The 19,467-nt window shown below is 50.2% G+C and overlaps 1 protein-coding gene across 1 annotated transcript; it reads right to left on the reverse strand.

Annotated features, from left to right (window-relative positions):
- Nucleotides 1-15: 15 nt before the first annotated feature.
- ERBB3 (erb-b2 receptor tyrosine kinase 3) lies at nucleotides 16-17,567 on the reverse strand. Its single transcript, XM_087814622.1, has 28 exons — nucleotides 17,479-17,567; nucleotides 14,064-14,215; nucleotides 13,393-13,579; nucleotides 12,548-12,673; nucleotides 11,843-11,908; nucleotides 11,552-11,670; nucleotides 11,298-11,439; nucleotides 10,826-10,939; nucleotides 10,616-10,736; nucleotides 8,057-8,130; nucleotides 7,794-7,884; nucleotides 7,328-7,533; nucleotides 6,998-7,130; nucleotides 6,712-6,802; nucleotides 6,352-6,506; nucleotides 5,897-5,950; nucleotides 5,389-5,530; nucleotides 4,662-4,781; nucleotides 4,469-4,567; nucleotides 4,086-4,271; nucleotides 3,766-3,921; nucleotides 3,464-3,539; nucleotides 3,134-3,280; nucleotides 2,945-3,042; nucleotides 2,665-2,853; nucleotides 2,443-2,514; nucleotides 1,954-2,252; nucleotides 16-1,848 (listed from the first exon to the last, which is right to left on the reverse strand). Exons 1-28 carry the CDS (start codon nucleotides 17,558-17,560, stop codon nucleotides 1,326-1,328), a joined length of 4,020 nt encoding a protein of 1,339 aa, XP_087670748.1. The 5' UTR covers nucleotides 17,561-17,567; the 3' UTR covers nucleotides 16-1,325.
- Between the last annotated feature and the right edge of the window lie 1,900 nt (nucleotides 17,568-19,467).

Genomic DNA, 19,467 nt, shown 5'->3' on the forward strand with positions numbered 1-19,467 from the left:
TGACAGAAAGCTGAAAAACTTTGGCATTTTTATTCAGACACGTATAAAAACAAAACAAAAAACTTCAGTGATAGAACAGATACCCCCAGTTTCCCACCCAATGGAACAGAGGTCTGAAGATGGGTCCTCTTTCTATCCTAACCAGAAGCTTCCCTTTATTGGGTAAGAATAGCTTCTAAAAGTGGCTCTTGGGACCCTTGTAAATCTGTCCCTTGGGCAAGTGGAGATCACTGACAGCACAGAGATTCAGGTTATATTTCCTTCTGACCACCCTATTCCTGACATGAGAAGTCTGGGTGTAGGAGGCTGCGGTTGTTGGGGTTAGACTTAATTCAGTGCAAAAACAAGAACAATGCCCCTTACAAGGGCTATGGTTTGTATCCATTTTCCTTGATACCTTACAGTAAGAGCACACACATTGTAAGATTTTGAATCCTAGACCTGCCACTTAATTTTCTTCTCTCTTTAAAGGTCAGTTTCTTATTTGTAAGAACTATAAACAAACTAGTTCACTGAATTGGTATAAGGATTAAGTGAGATGATGTAGGTTAAGTTTAGCATAATGTCTGGCACAAAAGTAAATGCTCAATTAATAGTAATCATTAATATCTACTATTGACCTTTCTTCACAAGATTTTAAGTTTCCCCTTCTTTCCAGTGGATCATAGTCAAAATTTTACTTTCCCCCATTAGGTTTTGCCCTTTTTCTTTGCCTTAGGAGTCTGATGGGAAACAAAGGCACACTTTAAAGCCTAGTCTCAACAAGATTGAGTCTGAAAGGGGCATGATATAGGAGTAATCAAATGGATATGGGATATGATAAGGGAGTAATCCTTCATATCTCCAGGGAGTTCCCCTGAGAAAGCACACAAAACAGGGAAAACCTTCTACTTTCCAAGGATTAGGAAAGAGAAGAAATTGCACAGCTGGCTACATACAAGAACTTTCTTTCAGAGTGTTTAAAAGCCTCCAAAGGTTGAATGGAATTGTCTAGGACTGAGGGGGGGAAATGGTACTGAGACCAGTGAGGGAGAGGGACTAGGGAGAAGAGGGGTACCCTCTAGAGCAAGGGTGGGGAAACTTTTTTCTGCCAAGGGCCATTTGGATATTTGTATCATTTGCGGGCCATACAAAATTATCAACTTAAAAATTAAATATGATTCCTAGGTTTATTACATTTCAAGTCCTCCCTGTGGTTGCCTTGGCAGGGCCAGACCAAATGATTTCATGGGCCATATAGAGCCCTTAGGCTGGACGTTCCCCAACCCTGCTCTAGAGGCATTAGCTGCCATCAAGTGCTCCCTGAGTATCTCAGGGAGCAGGGGTTATGTTCTTTGGGCATTAGCCTTGGGGAAAAGCCTACTATGCCAGTAATCCGGATTATCAAAGGCAGAGTCAGTGGCTTCTAAACTACGTAGAGTTTTGAGGCGGGCATAATGGACTTGGGGAGCATGGTGTCCAGGCCCCTGGAAAGCTTTCATCTCTTCATATCCTTGCTCAGCTGCTGGGCAGGCCCCCATAGCTGCATAATCTCCCCCAGAACTTCCTCCACCACGTCGCCTATTCATATATTCATAGTCCTCGTCTGGGGTTGTGCCAGCAGTGGGCATGATGGGCACAGGGTGGAGCGGGCAACTCTGTGTGCTGCCCAGGGAAGCACTGAGGTCTGATCCCACATCCATGTACTCATAACCCAGCTCCTCAAGGGAACTCGGCCTAGGGGGACGAGGTGGACTGCGCCTTCTCCTCCGGTTCATATATTCATACTCCTCATCTTCATCTTCTTCTTCAGTACCCAGGACAGAATTGAGACCCACAGAAGAAAGGGTGCCTTCCCTCGAGGATGGAGTACCTGGGGGTTGAGAAAATAGGCTATCTATGTGGAGGACTTCAAGGTAATAGGCAGTAGGGAGCGGGAAGAGTTGGGCAGTGGAAGGGGTAAGGGGGAGTCAGGTACCTTTGAGGTGCGCATCTGGCATGACATAACCATTGACATCCTCTTCCTCTAACCCTGGTGGGGAGAGTGGGGTGACAGGAGTAAGCAGGCTGTGGCGCTGGGAATGGTAGGCACTGTCTCCACGAGGCCGTGGGCTCCGGCTCCGACTTCTACACATCGACACCTTCTCCTGGAGCTCAGCCTCAGAGCCTGTCACATGGCCCTCGGATGACTCTGATACCAGGCGTCCCCGTGGCATTGGGTGCAGAGAAGCTGGACGAGGGCACCGTTCACTACCCCCACAAACTGCAGGCTCCTAAGGAAGAAAATAATACACAAAGATTTACATAGAGATGAAGAAAGGAGACTGGGTTGTTCAATGCCTTCTTTTTTGTAGGACACTGATCAAACCTCAGAAGTTTCTAAAATCTCCCCACTACCCCTATCAATCGTAAAACATTCTGCCACCGAGCGTCTCAGCAGCCCCTTAAAGAGATAGACCTTACCTGGCAAGCTTCTCCAAGATTACTCTGGTTCATAGGCATATATCCAGATGATGGACTTAAAAGGCTCTGGCTCTAGGATGAAAAAAGAAAGAGGTTTAGACAAAGGGAGACATCATGGGTCCTTTGAGTAGTTAATCTGAGTATCTGTGGGGTTTATGAGGGCGCAGGTGTGCAGAGGGTGCAGGTGTACAGGAAGTCTTGGGTAACTGTAAAGTGCCTTACCCCACGTGGCCGAGTAAGTGTTCCAACTGGCAGGCTGAGGGCAGAGCCTAGTGTTGTTGCTAGGTTATCTTCCTCTGCCTCCAAGTCCAGGTCTAGGTCTAGTTCTGGCTCCAGCTCTACTTCCTCCAGTTCCTTATTTGTCAGAGCAGGGGGCTCTCCCCCAGGGGGAATTCCAGGTCCACTCTCTCTCTATAGGGGCAGGTGATTGTTAAGGTAGATCCTGGTTCCAGCCAGGACCCCTTGCTCTAAATCTCCTTGACACCTCCTAGTCCCTACTCACCTTAATGACCAGATACCGTGGTGGGTCTCGGGCCATCCTGGTGAACTCATTGGCTAGTTCTTTAAAGGTTGGGCGAATGTTCTCATCAATCATCCAACCTGGGGGTAAGATGTAGGAAGTAGAGCCATAAGAGAGTAGAGTAGGGAGGGAAGTCAGTTAGCAAATGGTTGACATCAGCAGGTAACTCACACTTGACCATGACCATGTAGACATCAATGGTACAGATCTGGGGCTGTGCCAATCGCTCTCCCTTCTCCAGCAGGTCTGGTACTTCAGCCAATCGCAGCCCTGCATAGGGCTCCGCCCCAAAGGTCATCAGTTCCCAAACCGTCACACCTGGTACAGGAAGACATGACTAGTTGATGGCAAAATACTAGAAATGAGCATGAAGATGAAGGGAAGGCAGAACTTAATCTGACACAAGGCTCTGAAGGGCTTGAAGATTCTAAGAAGGGGTCTCAAAAAGCAGCTGTGGAATCTGGGCCAGTGATGATATGGATAGCATTCAGATGGACTCACCATAGCTCCAGACATCACTCTGGTGTGTGTATTTCCCAAAGTGGATACTCTCGAGGGCCATCCACTTAATTGGAGTCTGGGGGATTAAAGACAACGGTGTCACGTTATTTTCACAGCATTTCTAAACCCCAAGTTCTCTACATTCTTTTTGTTGTTGCTGTCTCATATATTTCTGGCATCTTCAGGTTACTCTCCTTGAACTTATGCTGCATCTGCTTCCCTCTGGAAGAAACCACTGACTGCTCCCCATCTCCATGCTTCGCTCTAACCCCACCTCCTTACCAGCCCTTTGTGTCACCTACCTTAGCTTCACTGTGTAGCAGCTGTTTATCGTCAGGGGGCAGAAGGTCAGCCACACCAAAATCTGCCACCTGAACCTGACTGGGTGACTTGAGTAGCACATTTCGGGCAGCTAGGTTCCTATGCACCATACCATGCTCTTCAAGGTAGTACATACCCTATAGGAGAAGGAAGTATTCTCAAGGTTAGGAAAACCGATCCTTGAGATCCAGAATCACCCCAAACCCTAAAGGTACCACTCAGAACTTCAACCTCCTTACTCCCTCCGTGAGGGCCCCCAGCCAGGCAGTTCCATCATAGTACTCCTCCAGGCTCCTCTCACCTTGGCAATTTGTACTCCCCAATTGAGCAGCAACTGTGGCCCCAGTGCTCCCCGGTGTTGTCTCACATGATCCAGCAGGGAACCCAGAGGCAAGTATTGAGTGACAAGCTGCAGAGATGACCCTGGGCACAGTCCTAGCAACCGTACAATGTGAGCATGGTCTAGGCTACCAATGGCCAGCATATGCTAAGAGACATAAGAGAAGAGGGGTTATCTAAAGAAACAACAGGTTCACATATACCCAGACCAGGGCTCCCCAACATTCCAGTACAAACATCAACATGGCACATAGTATCTACTGACACAGGATCACACTTCTGCACAATCGTATATAACATTGACCTCTTTCCTGGTGGCATATGGAAAACCCTTCCTTCACTTACATCTGTCACAGCTTGGAAACTCTGCCGTCCACTCTTGTCCTCAATGACTTTAATGCAGACTGGGATCTTTATTGATTCGCCCTCAGGAATCCACACTCCCTGGGAAGTTTTAAGCAACAGTCAGCCTAAGGTCATTCTCCACAGCTAGTTCTTTCCCTACCTCCCAGACTTTTACTTTCTGTGGGTCACTCACTTTGTGCACAGTTCCAAAGACGCCTGAGCCAAGTACTTTAAGCTTCCTCAGCTCTGTCTCCTTGAAGATTCTGGCCAAGACTTTGTTAGCCTTCTCACTGGGATCCAGAGGCTCTATGCTCTGAGAAGCAGATGGGAAGGAGGTACTCAGGAAAGCCCACTCCCATGATCCATTCTAACTCTCTCCTCCTACATGGTTGCCAAGAGCAGCAGAGCCCAAAGGGGTGGGAGCAGGAAGAGGAATTGTCTTTAATCTTAGAAAGCATTGCAGGCATATTGGGGAGTTACCGATGCCAAGGACTGAGGAAGTTGTTTGTGGTCATGAGATTAGGAATCAAGAGAGTTGGGTTTTCCCTTTGATGGGGGAAAGGCGTTGGTAATACTATCCCTTGAGTACTTTTCTACAATTCTCTATGCTTTTCCTTTTCAGTGCACTTTCACATATATCATCCCCTTTCACCCTCACAGGAGCCATCCTGTAAGGATGGATGTTATTTCCTCTGCATATGTTCATAAACTGAGGCACAGAAGGAAAGTAACTTCTTCAAAGTCATGCAGCAAATTAATGGCAAAATGAAGAGAATGCATGTCTCCATTTCTCTGGCCAGAGTTCTTTCTAGTGGATAATACTACATCTCCCGGAAAAAGGGGATCAAATCTCTAGGGAAGGAGGAGGCTCTTAAAGAGTGATGAATAGGGTACCTTTCTAGAGTAAGCTAGACACTCACCTCACCTCGCTCCAAGTAGCGCCTCATAGCCCTCTTATTCTGAATCCGACGCCCACGCCAATAGAGGATAGTGCTGCCCAGGATCACGAAAATCACTAACAATCCTACTACCACTGCTAAAGCCATTGCCAGATGAGTTTTGCTGTGGGGTAGAGAAACCCAGCATTACCCTCGGTCCACCTCTCTTACAAATCTCATCTATACCTGTCCTAAAAGGTATGGTGCAGATCTGTGGCAAACAGTTGACATTCATGTATACTATATCCTTGAGCACTAAAGGGGTTAATCTAAATCTGGACCTCCTGAGGCTACTGCAAGTTGATTTTAGAAAGGAAAGGCCAGAAGTCTGGATTCTTGTGTCCCCGAGTCTACAAGAATCTGTACTGTGAACTGTATATAGAAGGCCAGAAAGAGTAGACTCAACTCTTCCCAGCAGATAACCAACCACCCTCTCCCTAGCTTCTCTCCCAAATATCCCCGGCTTCCTAAGTCTCCAAGCCCATCATACCTGATCAGCACCTGGGTTTGGCCTAAACAGTCTTGCAGGTCTGGTCCCTTACACCTAGAGAAGAAAGTCACTCCTTAAGTGGGAGCTGGAGAATCACATGGGAGGCTCAATTCCAACAGATACAGCATTGTTTCAGACCCTACCATAGCGTCCCATCCTGGAGCCCAAGCATATCCCCAGATACGGCCTCCATCTCTAGCTTGCCCACCCTCCCTGAGTCCTTCTGTTGAACGAAATGTCCAAGTTGAGGTTACTCCAGGTTCCCAAAATTGTGGGGTAATTTTGGGCTGTTATTGAGTATCCCTTTCTCTAATCCTTCACTATACAGCTGGGAGTGGTTCTTAAATCACAGTTCTGTTCTTCTTTCTCCTCCCTTCACCCTCTTCTCTGCTCCTAGTTCTGTGCTCTTCCTCCTCCTCCCCCTAACCCCCTCGTATTAACATCCCGTCACTGACCCCTGGGTGCAGTTCTCATGACAGGGCCGACATTCATTCTGAGCATCTGGGAACTTGTAGATGGGGCCCTTGGCACCCAGGACTCCATTAGGGCAGCTGCTCACACAGTGGGGCCCATCTCGAAAATGGGCACACTGGGCACATGCATCAGAGCCCTGGGTGGAAAAGAGAAGGTCAGGAAGAATGGGATCACAAGGTCAGTTCCATACCTCCCAACGAGGACAACCCAGCCATTCAGGATCCTCCATCCACAAACCCTAGCATTATCTGGCCTCCCTGTGTTGGCCTTGAGGTTTGGCAATATTCCCTAGATCCTCCAGTGTTGCCCCACCCTCTGAGATCCTGGTGCTGCTACTGTACCGAGCCATTGCATGTGGCAGTGCCCTCCATGGGTTGGCATTCCGGATGGCAGGAGAAACATTCAGCTTCATGGGCAAACTCACGAGGCTCCCTGCAGTGAATAAAGGCTAGTAAAGATGAGGGTGGTCACCTTTGTGCTCTGATCGCCAACCACAGGGTCTCCTCCCTCATTCCTATCAAAGCATATGCAGAAAGCTGGCTAAAGGCTTTCAGATGCCATGGGAATAGCTCCATCCCAGGGCCCCATCCCTCCACCCCTTCTTGACTCCTCCTCTCCTCATCATACCCATTCAGAAAGTTGCAGTGGGTCACACAGACACCTCCTCGGCTGTAGTTTCGACAGGACAGGCACTGACCAGGGCCTGGGCCCCAGCATCCCCCAGAGGAGCACAGTGGGTCACACACTTTGCCCTCTGCCACTGGAAAGGAAAGAGTAGGTCAGGAGGAGTCTGAGGTCTCCCAGGAAACCCTTTCCTGAACGAAACTTCCTCTTTACTGCTTCCAGCCTAACATCCCTCTCTCTTGGCTCCATCCCCCACCCTACTCCAGAGAAGAACAGTCCTTACACCCCTCTCCCCAACTCTCTTCCCACCACCCAGTGGGTCCTTGCCCTCACCACAGTCCCTGCGGGGCCGATTGTGCTTGATGTCTAGTCTCTCTTCAGAGGGCCCTCGAAGCAGCCTGGTCCAGTTAAGAGAATAGTGGTAGCAGAGCTGCCGATTGGCACTTATGTAGATACGCCCAGCACTAATTTCTTTCAAGGATCGGAAGCCCAGAGATGTTATATTCAAGTTCTTCATGATCAACAATGAGAAGCCCCGGCTGAGAACAAGAAGACAGGATGAGAGGGGAAACTACGAAAGGAAAACTATGCAGTGGACTCATTTTCATTCAACAATTTGCTCTGGGCTAGTCAGACACGCTGAAAGGGACTCCTCCTCCTTTTGCCTTTTCCCCATCAAACTCTCAGACCCTTTGGGGCTCCCATATGAGAAAAAGCCTTCCTTGTATTCCACTCAAGGATGCCTAAGAAACGGGGTTCATTACCTGGAGATGCTGTCACCTCCATACCCATTACTCACTTGTAGAGGCTTCTGCCCCCGATGGTTGTCAGGTTGGAAAAGACACTGAAATTGTGCATGTGGGGAGGCCAGGACTGAATGTTTAGGTAACCTGAGGGGTTGGAGAGAGGTATATGAACAGGGAGCCTTCTTCCCTTCCTCTTTCTCAGGCTCTCCTGGTCCCTCCCCTGTTGCTTGAAACTTGATTTTCTCAAGTGGTTATGCTGCAGTTTGTGCCAGTGGTTGATCTGTTCTCAGAAAGGACAACTTCTCCTCCCACTCACCTGTGATCTCCTGAACTGTCCGGAAAACATTGAGCTTCTCGGGATCCAGGGCAGGGATCTTGTGCCAGGGGTCTCTGAAGAGAACAGTAAAAACTAGTCACCAAGGTGTAGGTATAACCCAGTAGCGATGAGCGGCCTAGCCTCAGAAGTTAGGTTCTAAATACCATTCTCCACTAAAAGGAAACAGAGCTCCTTAGAAAAATAGCTGGGCCAAGAGAAATGAAACATGAGCCTACAGCATCTTACAGAAAAAACAAGCAAGTGTTCAAATAACGAGGGGTGCAAGCCCAAAGAACACAGGAACCAGCTTGAAGGGGCTCCCAGAGGCCAGATCAAGGACAAATGAACACCAAAACAATGATTGTAAGAGATTATAAGCCATTGAATAAAACAAATATCCACACAGATAGGTAGGTAGATGATAGATGATAGATAGAAGACAGATAGGTAGATAGATGATAGGTAGGTAGATAGGTAGGTAGGTAGGTAAATAGGAAGGGAAGAATCTTCCTAACACTAGAATGCCAATGAATAAATGCAGAAGGAATAATGGAATTAGAAAATAATCACCTGTCCACTCTCATTATAAAATTAATTCAGGCAAAATCCCCATAAGATACGTATTAATTACTTGCAAAGGGAAATATAGTAACTTTACAGTAGAAAAACCTAGCAGACACCACCTTAACCAAGTGACCAGATATCACCGCCAGTGGTAGGACAAATCAACAGTATATGACTCCTTGACAAGGATGCACTGAGAATACATTTTTAGTATTTCCATCAAAAATGCGTAACTTGAACAGGAATGTAAAGTACAGTATAGGGAATAGAGTCAATAACATTGCAATAACTCTGCATGGTGCCAGGTGGGTACTGGAAATATCAGGGGGAAGACTATGTAAAGTATATGATTGTCTAACCACTATGCTGTACACCTGAAACCAGCACAAATAACACTGAAAGTAATTTAAAATTTAAAATAATAAAAATTTTAAAAAAGCCTAACTTAGGGACTATAAGAATGAGGAAATACCACACAAATCCAAACTGAGAAACATTCTACCTGTTACCTGACCTGTACTCAACAATAACGTCAATGTCATGAACTGTTAGAGATTAAAGGAGACTGAAGAGAGAAAACAGCTGAATATAATGTGTGATCCAGGACATTAGTAAGACAATGAGTGAAATCTGAATAAGGTCTGCAGATTAGATAACGTTTTGTATCAACGCTAATTTTCTGATTCAAATATTATTCTGTGATTATGTGCAAGAAACTGTTATTGTTTTTAAGGAAAACATACTGAAATATAACAGGGGTAAGAGGGGACCATGTCTGGAAGTTTACCCTCAAGTGGTTCAGAAAAACAAGAGCATGTATTGTGTGTGTGTGTGTGTGTGTGTGTGTGTAGAAAGAGAGAAATAATAAAGCGTGTGGTATCATGTTTACATTTGGGGGATCTGAATAAAGAGTGTATAGGAAATCTTTATACCATTTTTGCAACTTTAGCATAGATCTAAAATTCTGTCAAAAGAAAACAAGAAAAAAGGTGGCTCTAATGTAACACACACACACACACACACACACACTTTAAGTGCTGTCCTATGGATTAAAAAGTCTCTTTGCAGCCCTAGTCAGTTTGGCTCAGTGGTTAAAGCGTCGGCACCCAGAATGAAGGGTCCCAGGTTTGATTCTACCCAAGGGCACACAACTCAGTTGCATGCTCGATCTCCGGCCCCAGTTGCAGAGCATATGGGAGGCAACCAATCAATGTGTCTCTCTCACATTGATGTTTCTCTCTCTCCCCCTTCCACTCTCTGAAAAGCAATGAAAAAATTTTTTCGGGTAGGGATTAAAAAATAAGTAAGTAAAAAAGTAAAAATAAAAAGTCTCTTTGCAGCCCAGGATCCTATGTGCCTCAGTCTCAGAGAGTTACCCGGGCACTGAAGGGTCACAGGTTTGATTCCCAGTCAAGGGGACGTACTTGGGATGCAGGGTAGACCTCTGGCCCTGTTCGGGGCGTGTGCCGTAGGCAACCAATCGATGAGTCTCTCTCACATCGATATTTCTCTCTCCCTCTCTTTCTCCCATCTACTCGCTCTAAAAATCAATGGAAAAAATATCCTTGGGTGAGGATTAATGGAAGGAGGAAGCAAGGAAGGAAGGAAGGAAGGGAGGGAGGGGGGGGAGGGAGGGGGAGGAGAGAAAGAGGAAGAATCCCTTGCTCTTTGTGGCTCCACTTTAAGGAACAGAACTAAGGGAAATAGCTGGCAGATTTTATCTAAATTTAAAGAACTTTTAGAAAACTTTAAGGAGTACACAATGTTCCTGTCCCTTGCCATTCAGCTAGATGATGTCTGACTGCTTAGGGATATGCCTGGGGAGACTCAAGCCCTGGTGGGAGGCTGAGTTAACCACCCTTAGGTCCTTTGTGATTTCTAAGACTTTATGATTTGGGTTCGTATTCAGCTTCACGTATGAAGGGTTGAGCCATTGCAATGACTGTGAGGGGATGGATGGGGGCGGGATCAGGGAGGGAAGGCAGAATGTCTAACCCATTGAGGCCAGTGATGAGAAAGTCCAGGTTGCCCAGGATCTTGGTGCAGTTCACAAATCCATCAATGTTGCTCGAGTCCACAGTCTGGAAGCGGCTCCCAGAGCCTGTCCCTTCACAGGCTGCAAACAAAAAAGAGGCTCAGTGGGGCTTGAGTAGTGGGTTGAGTAGTCTCAGGGTAAAAGATGTCTCCTTACCAACTCCTACTTACCTTTGGGGCATAGCCCCCCACAAGGTTCACATATCTTGAGTCCATTTTTATCCACTTCCATCTTGTCAGGAGGACAGGCCCTGACACAAGATGTTTGATCCACCACAAAGTTATCTAGGGAAACGAAGATGAGGGTGGAATATGCCCACTACCAGCTGAACCTTGCTCCCTACTGCTCTGCACTGAATTTGCCCCAATCCACCACTGAGGTTCCTTAAGTGCCATCCTATGGATTAGGAAGGCCCTTTGCTCTTTGTTGTTCCAAGGAGCAGAACTAGGTCCAATTACTGGAAGTCACAGAGAAGTTTATGAGGGAACAGGACATAGGGGTCATTCACTGGGGGTGGTCAATAATCACAACCATTTGCCCTCTAAAGCCCCTACTTCCACCCAACTTAATCCCTTTCGTCTCCTAAAATTTTGTCTAAAACCCTGGTTCCGTTATCATTGTTTCTTCCTTTCAGATACTTACGGGGACAGCTGGCTACACAAACTCCTCCATACTGATACTTGGTGTGAGGATTGGGTTCCAGCTGGAAAGTTAGCTTGTTGTAGACAAGAGGCTGTGGACACTGGCGTACACAAGCTCCACTGTCATTGAAGAGTCGGCAGGCCTAGGAACACAGGAGACTCATAAAACTCATATTGTATTATGTATTCCTACTTCCTCCCCAAAGCCCATGTCCCCACTTCAGAACCCAGGCAAACAGTGCTAACAGTACATACAAAGCAGTCGGTGTCCTGAGGACCTGAGCAGCCCCCTGCGCACTCATCATGGCAGCACTGGTTGGGGTTGGGCCCAAAGCAGTGACCATTACACTGAGGCGCACAGATGGTCTTGGTCACTGTGGAAGGAGAGAAAGCACATCTGTCAGGGTTCTTAGGACTGCATTCTGAGACCACTGCTCACCCTCTTACCCTCCAGGCTCATCCCTACCACTGGTGGTGACACAAGTTGGGGTGGGCAGGGATATGAACATGTATGGATTTGAGGTTTTTAGAGGGAAGTAAACCCACATGTCTGGCAGTCTTTTGGTCCGGGACCCCAGCATCGTTTATTGCAGTCCTCATGACACTTGGGACCTAGTTGGGAAAGAAAGCAACATAATAGGCCACCAAGAAGGAGAAAGGCTTGCTTGAATCAACAGGGTATGATGTCAGCACACAGGCACCCAAGTCCCAGGAAGCAAAGAGCCAGGGCAGAGCCCCTCCTCGCCCATGCAGAGCAGGGCAGGGCTCAAGTGAACCTGTCAACAAGGGGCGGAGCCACACCTCCACACCACCCACAGGGCAGCTAAAGGGGAGGGTCTGGGGCAAATGCCAGGCTCAGCCCCAGGCCCAACCCGGGCACTAGGTTGCTCTTGGAAAGCTGAACCCAGTAGAATTATACATGTGTGAGTGGACAGGCGGCAGCAGCTCGCGGTCAGGGGTAGGTAGGTTCTAAGGAAAAGGGGGGTTGTTGTGGAAAGCAAAATGGATGGAGTCCAAATATCTGGCTTCCTCACTTAGTACACAAGTCTTTGGCCCCTATTCTTGACATACTGCTTCTGAGGTTTGGATTCTAGGGGGCTGACCTGCTCCCTCCTGGCAGCCTCCTTGGGTCTAGGACCTGAGGTGTTTGCTCAGTGGAGAGGAGGGGTTCAGATTAGGGATAAAGATGACGGGAAAGGAGTCACTCTGGTTTGGTGGGGGCAGGGAGGAGTCTTGATCAGGGCCACTCACAGCTCCTGCCATTGTCCTTCACCACTATCTCGGCATCTGGGTCCCTCACGATGTCCCTCCAGTCAATTGTGTCCATGTGACAAAGTTTATCATTCTTCTCAATATAAACGCCCCCTGACAGAATCTCTGAAGTAGAGAAAAGAAGGGACAGGGTTAAGGGCTACAGCAGGCCTCCTTTCTCCTAACCTCCCCACCAGTCCAAAAGCCCCCTGTCCCCACAAGACTCAGGGGCAGGAGGAATGGGGCAGACAGGTATGTCCAATTAAATCCAAAATGCAGAGAAGGCTCGCCTTGGAAGACAGAGGAGGAACCAAGCTGAAAGAAACTCCTGCCTCCTCAGACACCTGTCCAGATCCGGTTTAGCCAGTGGGGGAAGGGAAGGAAAAGGAGAGAAGATTCCTGACTCAACACCCCCCCTTCCCCTGCCCTACCTGTGTGTTTTCCAACTGACTTGGACAGGGAGAAGTAGAAGGTGGCCAGGTGGTATTTAACCCCTATATTCCTCCAGCTGGTGGGAAACTGTGAGGGGCAGGTAGGATTCTAATTCTTGGGGAAGGAGGCATCTCAGGGTACACTGTACTTTGCAACTAGAGGAATGTGGTCGACAGATCCAGCTCCAACTCCAGCCCCACTAGGACATAAGGACCCTCTCTCTCCCTGGGGCAGAGGCCACCGGCTCCCTATCGGGAACTAAAAGGATTAGTGGACCTTTAGATCAGCGGACAAAGTGGGGGGGCACCTTGAAAGGGGCACTTAAGAGTAGGCTGTCTTGGACTGTCCTCAAGGAGGCACCTGCCAGCAGGTTGGCTAAAGGGCAAGACCAAAAGGAATCATCAGGAACTGACCAGTGAGCTGAGTAAAGCCGAGCTGGCGCAGAGCATGGCTGGAGTTGGTGTTATAGTTCAACATGACAAAGATGGCAAACTTCCCGTCGTAGACTTGGGTCCCCCGCACCACTCGGAGGTTGGGCAGGGGCAATGTGGAGAACTCATTCATGGCCACGAGGACATAGCCAGTCACTTCTCGAATCCACTGTGATGGAGCAGATGGTGTCAGTAAGAGATGAGATGAGGCAAAAAGTCTCAATCCCCTCTTCCTCCATAAGACATTAAGGAATCCCTAAATCCTCTAATCCCTTCTGCCAGTGAAAACAGGCAGCAGAAATGGTCAAAGAACTTAGTCTCCTACCCTTTCTTTCTCGTAGTTCCTCACACCAGGAAGGTCCTTGCTTTGTCCCTTACCCATTTCCCCCATGTGTCTCTGCATTAGTCTCAGGTGCAGAACGCCACCCTGCCTCTGCTCCCTTCTCACAGCCAGCCCCTGTGTGTCCTGGTCACAGAGACCAGACCACAGATCCCAGATTCCAGTCACTGTCCCCATAAACACACAAATTTGGATCTTAGGGACTTTTGAGGCTTAGGAAGGCCGAACTCCAGCAGAGGGTAGCCCCAAGGAAGGGAAGGAGGCGTCTGTGGGGAGAAGGGGGAATAGGTAGAAGGAGGTCGGGCACTCTAACCTGCAGGAAGGAGAGGTCAGCATTGTGTCCTGTGAGCACAATCTCGAGGTTCCCCATCACCACCTCACACCTCTCGTAGAGCTTGTGCAGTGTCTGGTACTGGTTCTCGGCATCGCCAGTCACACTCAGACCATTCAGAGTCCCAGGACACACTGTTCAAAGTGGAGGTAAAAGTGGCAGAGAGCTGGACACAAGTTTTCAGCCCTATCCCCCAAGACCACCCCCTTGGTTGCCCTTTTCCAGTGGTATTCAACAGGCTCAGAAGGCAGCAGCCTCCACCCTCACCCCTACAGATAGACACGAAGGCCTGTGTTGGTCTGAGAGCCTGAACTTTTTTTTCTCAGAATCCCCCTCACCATCCCTCTGGACAGGAAGGTGAAAAGGTTTCCTTTTTCCACCAGACCTCCTCTGTGCCTCTTTCGGGTCCTAGGGGGTTAACCAAGGAGGATTTAGGGGTTTTTCCCCCTCTCTGGAAAGAAGTTAGAAAAAGACACAACTAGGTTACCCTCCTCTTCCCCTCATCCTGCAACCAGGGCACTTACTTCTCCTACCCCCATCCTGCCTCTCTTGAGGTCTTGGAATAAATATCTCTTTGGGGCTAGCACACAGCCCCTATTGTGTCTACTGAGGGTGGGATGGGGGCAGTGCCTGGGGCCACAGTCCAGCCTACAATGAGTCGATTCTATATAGGAGGAGGGGGGCTGCCCCACCCTGTCCCCAGACACCCTGTCCTCAGCAGCACCCCCTCCACCCTCGGGTTCAGACAAGTGATCTCACTAGAGGGGGGAACCCTGGTGGTGGTGGTGGTGGGGTCAATGTGAGCTTTGTCTTTAAAGCTGCAAGATAAGGAGCTGGTTGCCTACCCTGCAACCCCCTTCCTAAACCTGGGCTTCCCTTCTCACTCCCTTCCCCTATCCCAACACACTCCAGCCCCCTCGGCATCACATTTTTCAGCAAACGCAGAGGACTGGCAATGAGGTAGAGCCTAGACTGGAGGTGCATGAAGCTTGTTGGCCGTGGAAGCTATAGGATATCTTGACCCTGAAGCCCACTTCCTATCTCTTTCCTCTGGCTCAGTGAAAGGGTGGGGGGGATGGGGGGGGAGATACCACCTGTTCCAACCACCCTTCCCTGAGGCAGTAGCAGCTTTAGTGGGAGGCAGGAGTAGGAATGGAGGGAGGGAGGGAAATTGGTGAGGCCCCAACCCCGCCTCCTAGAGACACGTTACTCTGACCACTTGACCTTTAAAGGCACCCATTCCCTATCACTCCCCACAAAGGGAAGGGGGTAGACAAAGGACAAACAGACCAGCAGCTCCCAGAGATGCCTGGGAACTCCAGGGTCCTTGGGCTGAAAAGAAATAGACTAGGAAGGTTAGTCACTTCTGGAACAGCCCCACCCCAACCCCCTTCCTGGCAGGACACCCCCTCTGCCAAGTCAAGGCACCAACCCTTCTCTTTTCTCAGATAAGGGAGGAGCCAAGATTACTGCACAGGGAAGTGGTGTGAATGTGTGTGTGTATGTGCACACACTCACACGACACACATACAGAGGAACATGTACATAGTTCCCCTGCTGGCCCAGAAATCTACACTGGTTCTTTCCTAGGGTTTCTCTATTAGGAAGTATTTCAGGGGCCCCATCCATCCCACCTGTCCACTGTGCAGACTTTGAATCTGTGCTTAGAAGGCTACAGTGTTAGAAGGCCCCAGTTCCCTGCCACTCAGAGGATAAAGTCCATACTACATAAACAAGGAGCAAAGGGCCAGGGCGGGAAGAGAGTATGAACACCTCTGAGGAGGAGCCAGTGAGTTGGGGGGAGGGGACAAGAGGAAGGGAATTATAAAAATCCCTCCAGTACTCAGCGACCAGGGGCATAGGGAGGGGCAATGTCACAGCCTCTCCTTTGGTGGAGAGCACTGGGGGGGGGGGGGGTAGCAGCAAGAATCTCCAGCCCCTCCTTAACCAGGGGCCTCCCCTCCAACATCCCCCACCCCCATCACAGCCAGGACAAAGGGGCTATAGAAGGACTGAGACAGGGCCGGATGCCCAGAGGCTGCAGGATCCAGATAAAGGGTAAAAACACCCAACCATGGCTGCCCCCCTGGCTCCCTTGGGGAAGGTGGCCAGGATCTGAGACTCCTGGGTTCCTGGTTGAAGATTCCGGGGATCTAGAGGGACAGTGATAGTCACTGTACTCTGTCCCTCCTACTCTAGTCCCCAAGCCCTCCGCCCTCCACCAGCTGGGAGTGTTCACATCTCAAGATCCCAGGGTCTAAATTTAGGCCCAGCAACTGTGGGAGAAGCACAGGTGTTTCTCCCACTCCCACTCTGGGGTAGGGGCCCTGGATGCGCCAAACCCCAAGCTGAGGTCTAGGGGGAGGGGAGATCAACAGGATTCCTCCAAGGCCAGTAACACCAGCACCCCTGAGGTGTCCATGGTCCCAAACATACCCCGAAGGGGAGGCTCAGATGGCATGGGAGTGGGAGGAGGAACAGAAGAGCAATCTGACTCCTCTAGGCTCCTAGAGACAGAGACAATAAACAGAATGGGGTGAGAGGGAAGCTGAGTCTAGGAAAGACTCCCCAGGACAGGAGGCTCAGAAGGTGGGAAAGAAGTCCTGTCAGCCCTCAGGTTGGGGAGAGAAAAGACTAACAGTGACAAATACAGGCCAGAAGTCCTTGACCCTACAGCTCCTGGCTGTATTGAGCTCCTAATAGATGCTCAATAAATTTTAACTGATTTGATCTGGGTATTGACAAAAAGAGACTGGTGAAGTTGGAGACCAGCCAGATTTATAATTTTGAAAGGAAGAGGACAGTCATCCCCTGCATCGCCTCTGCCCTGATGTCACCTGGACTTGGCTCTCTAGTTAATCTCAGCCCTCCCCGGGGCAGGCTCACGCACGGAAGAGGAGGTGCGGCTCTTGTTTTCCCAACACTAGAGAACAACAACCCCCTCCAACCCTTCCACAGCTCCGCCCTGTCGGCAAAACAACAAAATTGGAGATTGAGGAAAACCTGGGGGGGATGAGGGAAGAGGTTGGGGAGCAAACAGACTCCCACCTTTCTCCAAAATCTCTACTTCTAATCATCTCACATTTATAGAATGAAGGTCCCAGCTCCCCTCCCTGCAAGGCCCCCCAGAAGTGTGAACTGTTCCGGCATCAGCCCTATGGGAAGGGTAAAAACAGGGAGTCGGCGATGCACCGGGGAGGAGGTGGTGGTGCAGCTGGTGGCCCGGGAACGTCTCCCCGCAAGGGCCCCGCTGAGAATCCGAGCCTGATGGTCCCAGCGGACCCAGGGTCAGCACCCCAGCCTCGCGCCGCCCGATCTCCTGTCGCTGCCCCAGGACTCCGCGCACTCGGTTCGGGGCCCCAGGTCCAGAGCCTGCGGATGCTCCCGCGCTGCTTACCTGCCTGCGAGTTGCCCACCTCGGAGCCCCGGGCCAGGCTGAGAAGGAAACCCAGCACCTGCAGAGCCCCACTGGCCCTCATGACTCCAAGCGGAGGGTGAGCAGAGCCCAGCCGAATCGGCCCGGGGGGCCCCTGGACTAAGACATCGAAACGGAGCCACCTGAGTTCCCGGCGAACTGGTAGCGGCGGCAGAGGAGTTGCAAAGTGCAACCGGAGCCGGAGCCAGAGTCCGGGGCGGGATGGCAGGGGAGGGGTGTGAGTCTGAGAGAGGGAAGGAGGGAGCGCTGGCGAGGGCGCAGGGGAGGGGGTGAGTCACGGCCGCGCCCCCGCGGGCGCGAGGCTGGAGTGAGGGCTGCGGGAGCCTACGCCCGCCGCCGGCGCGCCCCACGCCCACTGCCGTGCAGCTGGGCCGGGCGGGTCCAGGGGGGTCTCATCCGAATTTTAACTCGGGAGCTGGACTAAGGGGAGGTCAAGATTCCAAATGCCCCCAGATGCCTGCTGAGGGGTAAGGTAATGGGGTTGGGGAGAGCGCGCCAAAGCCCGGCCCCTGAAAGTTGGCCTCGCCCATTAACCAAATCACTCAACTCCCCTAGCCGGTTGGGTCACTTGGGAGATTTTTCTCTCTGAATGTGAATGTTTCTCTTAGTATTTTTTTTTGGTGGGGGGAGGAGGTTGCCTCATGATCAAGTCACCTCAGTTTCCCCGGAAACCCCTCGAAACCCCATAATTCATCCACCCTGCCGAGGAACCCGAGCCCCAAGGCCGCGTGAAATTGCACTGTCTCCGGCCGCTTCCTCCTCCAGACCCGGCGCCGGCCCGGCCTCTCCCGGGGATTTGGTTGGGGGGCGGGGGTGGTTTCCAGCCTGGGAACAGACCCGAAGCCGGCCTTTCACTTCCACCCCGGGAGGGGCTCCCGCACCTGTCGCCGTCCCCTCTGCTGCCCCCCACGGCCGCCTGGGAGAACAGCTGCCTCCCCTTCCACACGAGTCTGACCGCGCCGTCGGGGCGGCTGGAGTTCTGCTGCTCTTCTGCGGACTTAGATGGGCACGCTGTCCCCACCACAGGTGCTCACACCTTCCCGGGCGCCTCCAAGCCCGGCCTGGCGCTGGAAAGGAAGAGGAAGAGGAGGGAGCAGTGAAGGGGGATGTAGAGGGGGCACTATACCCTGCACCCGCGGATGGCCTGGGACCCTGGCACCTCCACTACCAGCTCCCTCATCCGGGCCAGAGGCGGTCAGATGCACTGCGAACGGGGCCAGCCTCTGGACGGATCCGCCGGTAGCCCCCTGGTGCCCAACCCGCTGCAGTGAGGCCCCATAATTGGTATTCCAGATCTCGCCCAGAGAACCTAATTATTTTCTCCAGAGTTTCAAGTCTGAAATCAAAAACAGTTGAGCCTTAATGAAGAAAAATTTCGCATCTCGGAGCCAAGCCTACAGGCTAAAATGCTTTAAACTTACTGTGTATTGTTATATACCCTAGAGGGCCCACTCTGCTTCAGGTTTACCTTTGCTCTAGGGCGTTGGCCTTGTCCTGACTACTTGCATAACAATCCTAATAGGGTAGTAATAACTTCAGCGAAACAAAATATACATGCATAAACCACTTCATTTGCGAGCATTTCTTACAATTTAGAGAATGTTTCACTTAACATAAAAATGACGTGTGCTAGGCAGACATTAGTCTACATTTTATGGAACTGAAAATGAGTGACTTCTCCAAGGGCATCCACTTGGTGACAGTGGATCACAAGGAGGGACTTGGGTTTTTGCCTAGGATTTCTTATGTCACATTGAAACTGGAGCATCATCTGCTCAGAATCAAACACCCATCAGGTAACAGCAGGGTTAAGGAGCCTTTCATTTTATTATTTACCCACCTCAACCTAGTGTTCAAATGCCTGATTCTGAAGGAGGAAACCCATCTTCGTTTTTTATTTGTAAGGCAGTTGTATCTATTTATAAAGGTTGTTCGGATTTAATGAGAAAA

This window comes from Miniopterus natalensis, chromosome 2 (assembly GCF_054644295.1).
Source record: "Miniopterus natalensis isolate mMinNat1 chromosome 2, mMinNat1.hap1, whole genome shotgun sequence".
NCBI classification, from domain to species: domain Eukaryota; kingdom Metazoa; phylum Chordata; class Mammalia; order Chiroptera; family Miniopteridae; genus Miniopterus; species Miniopterus natalensis.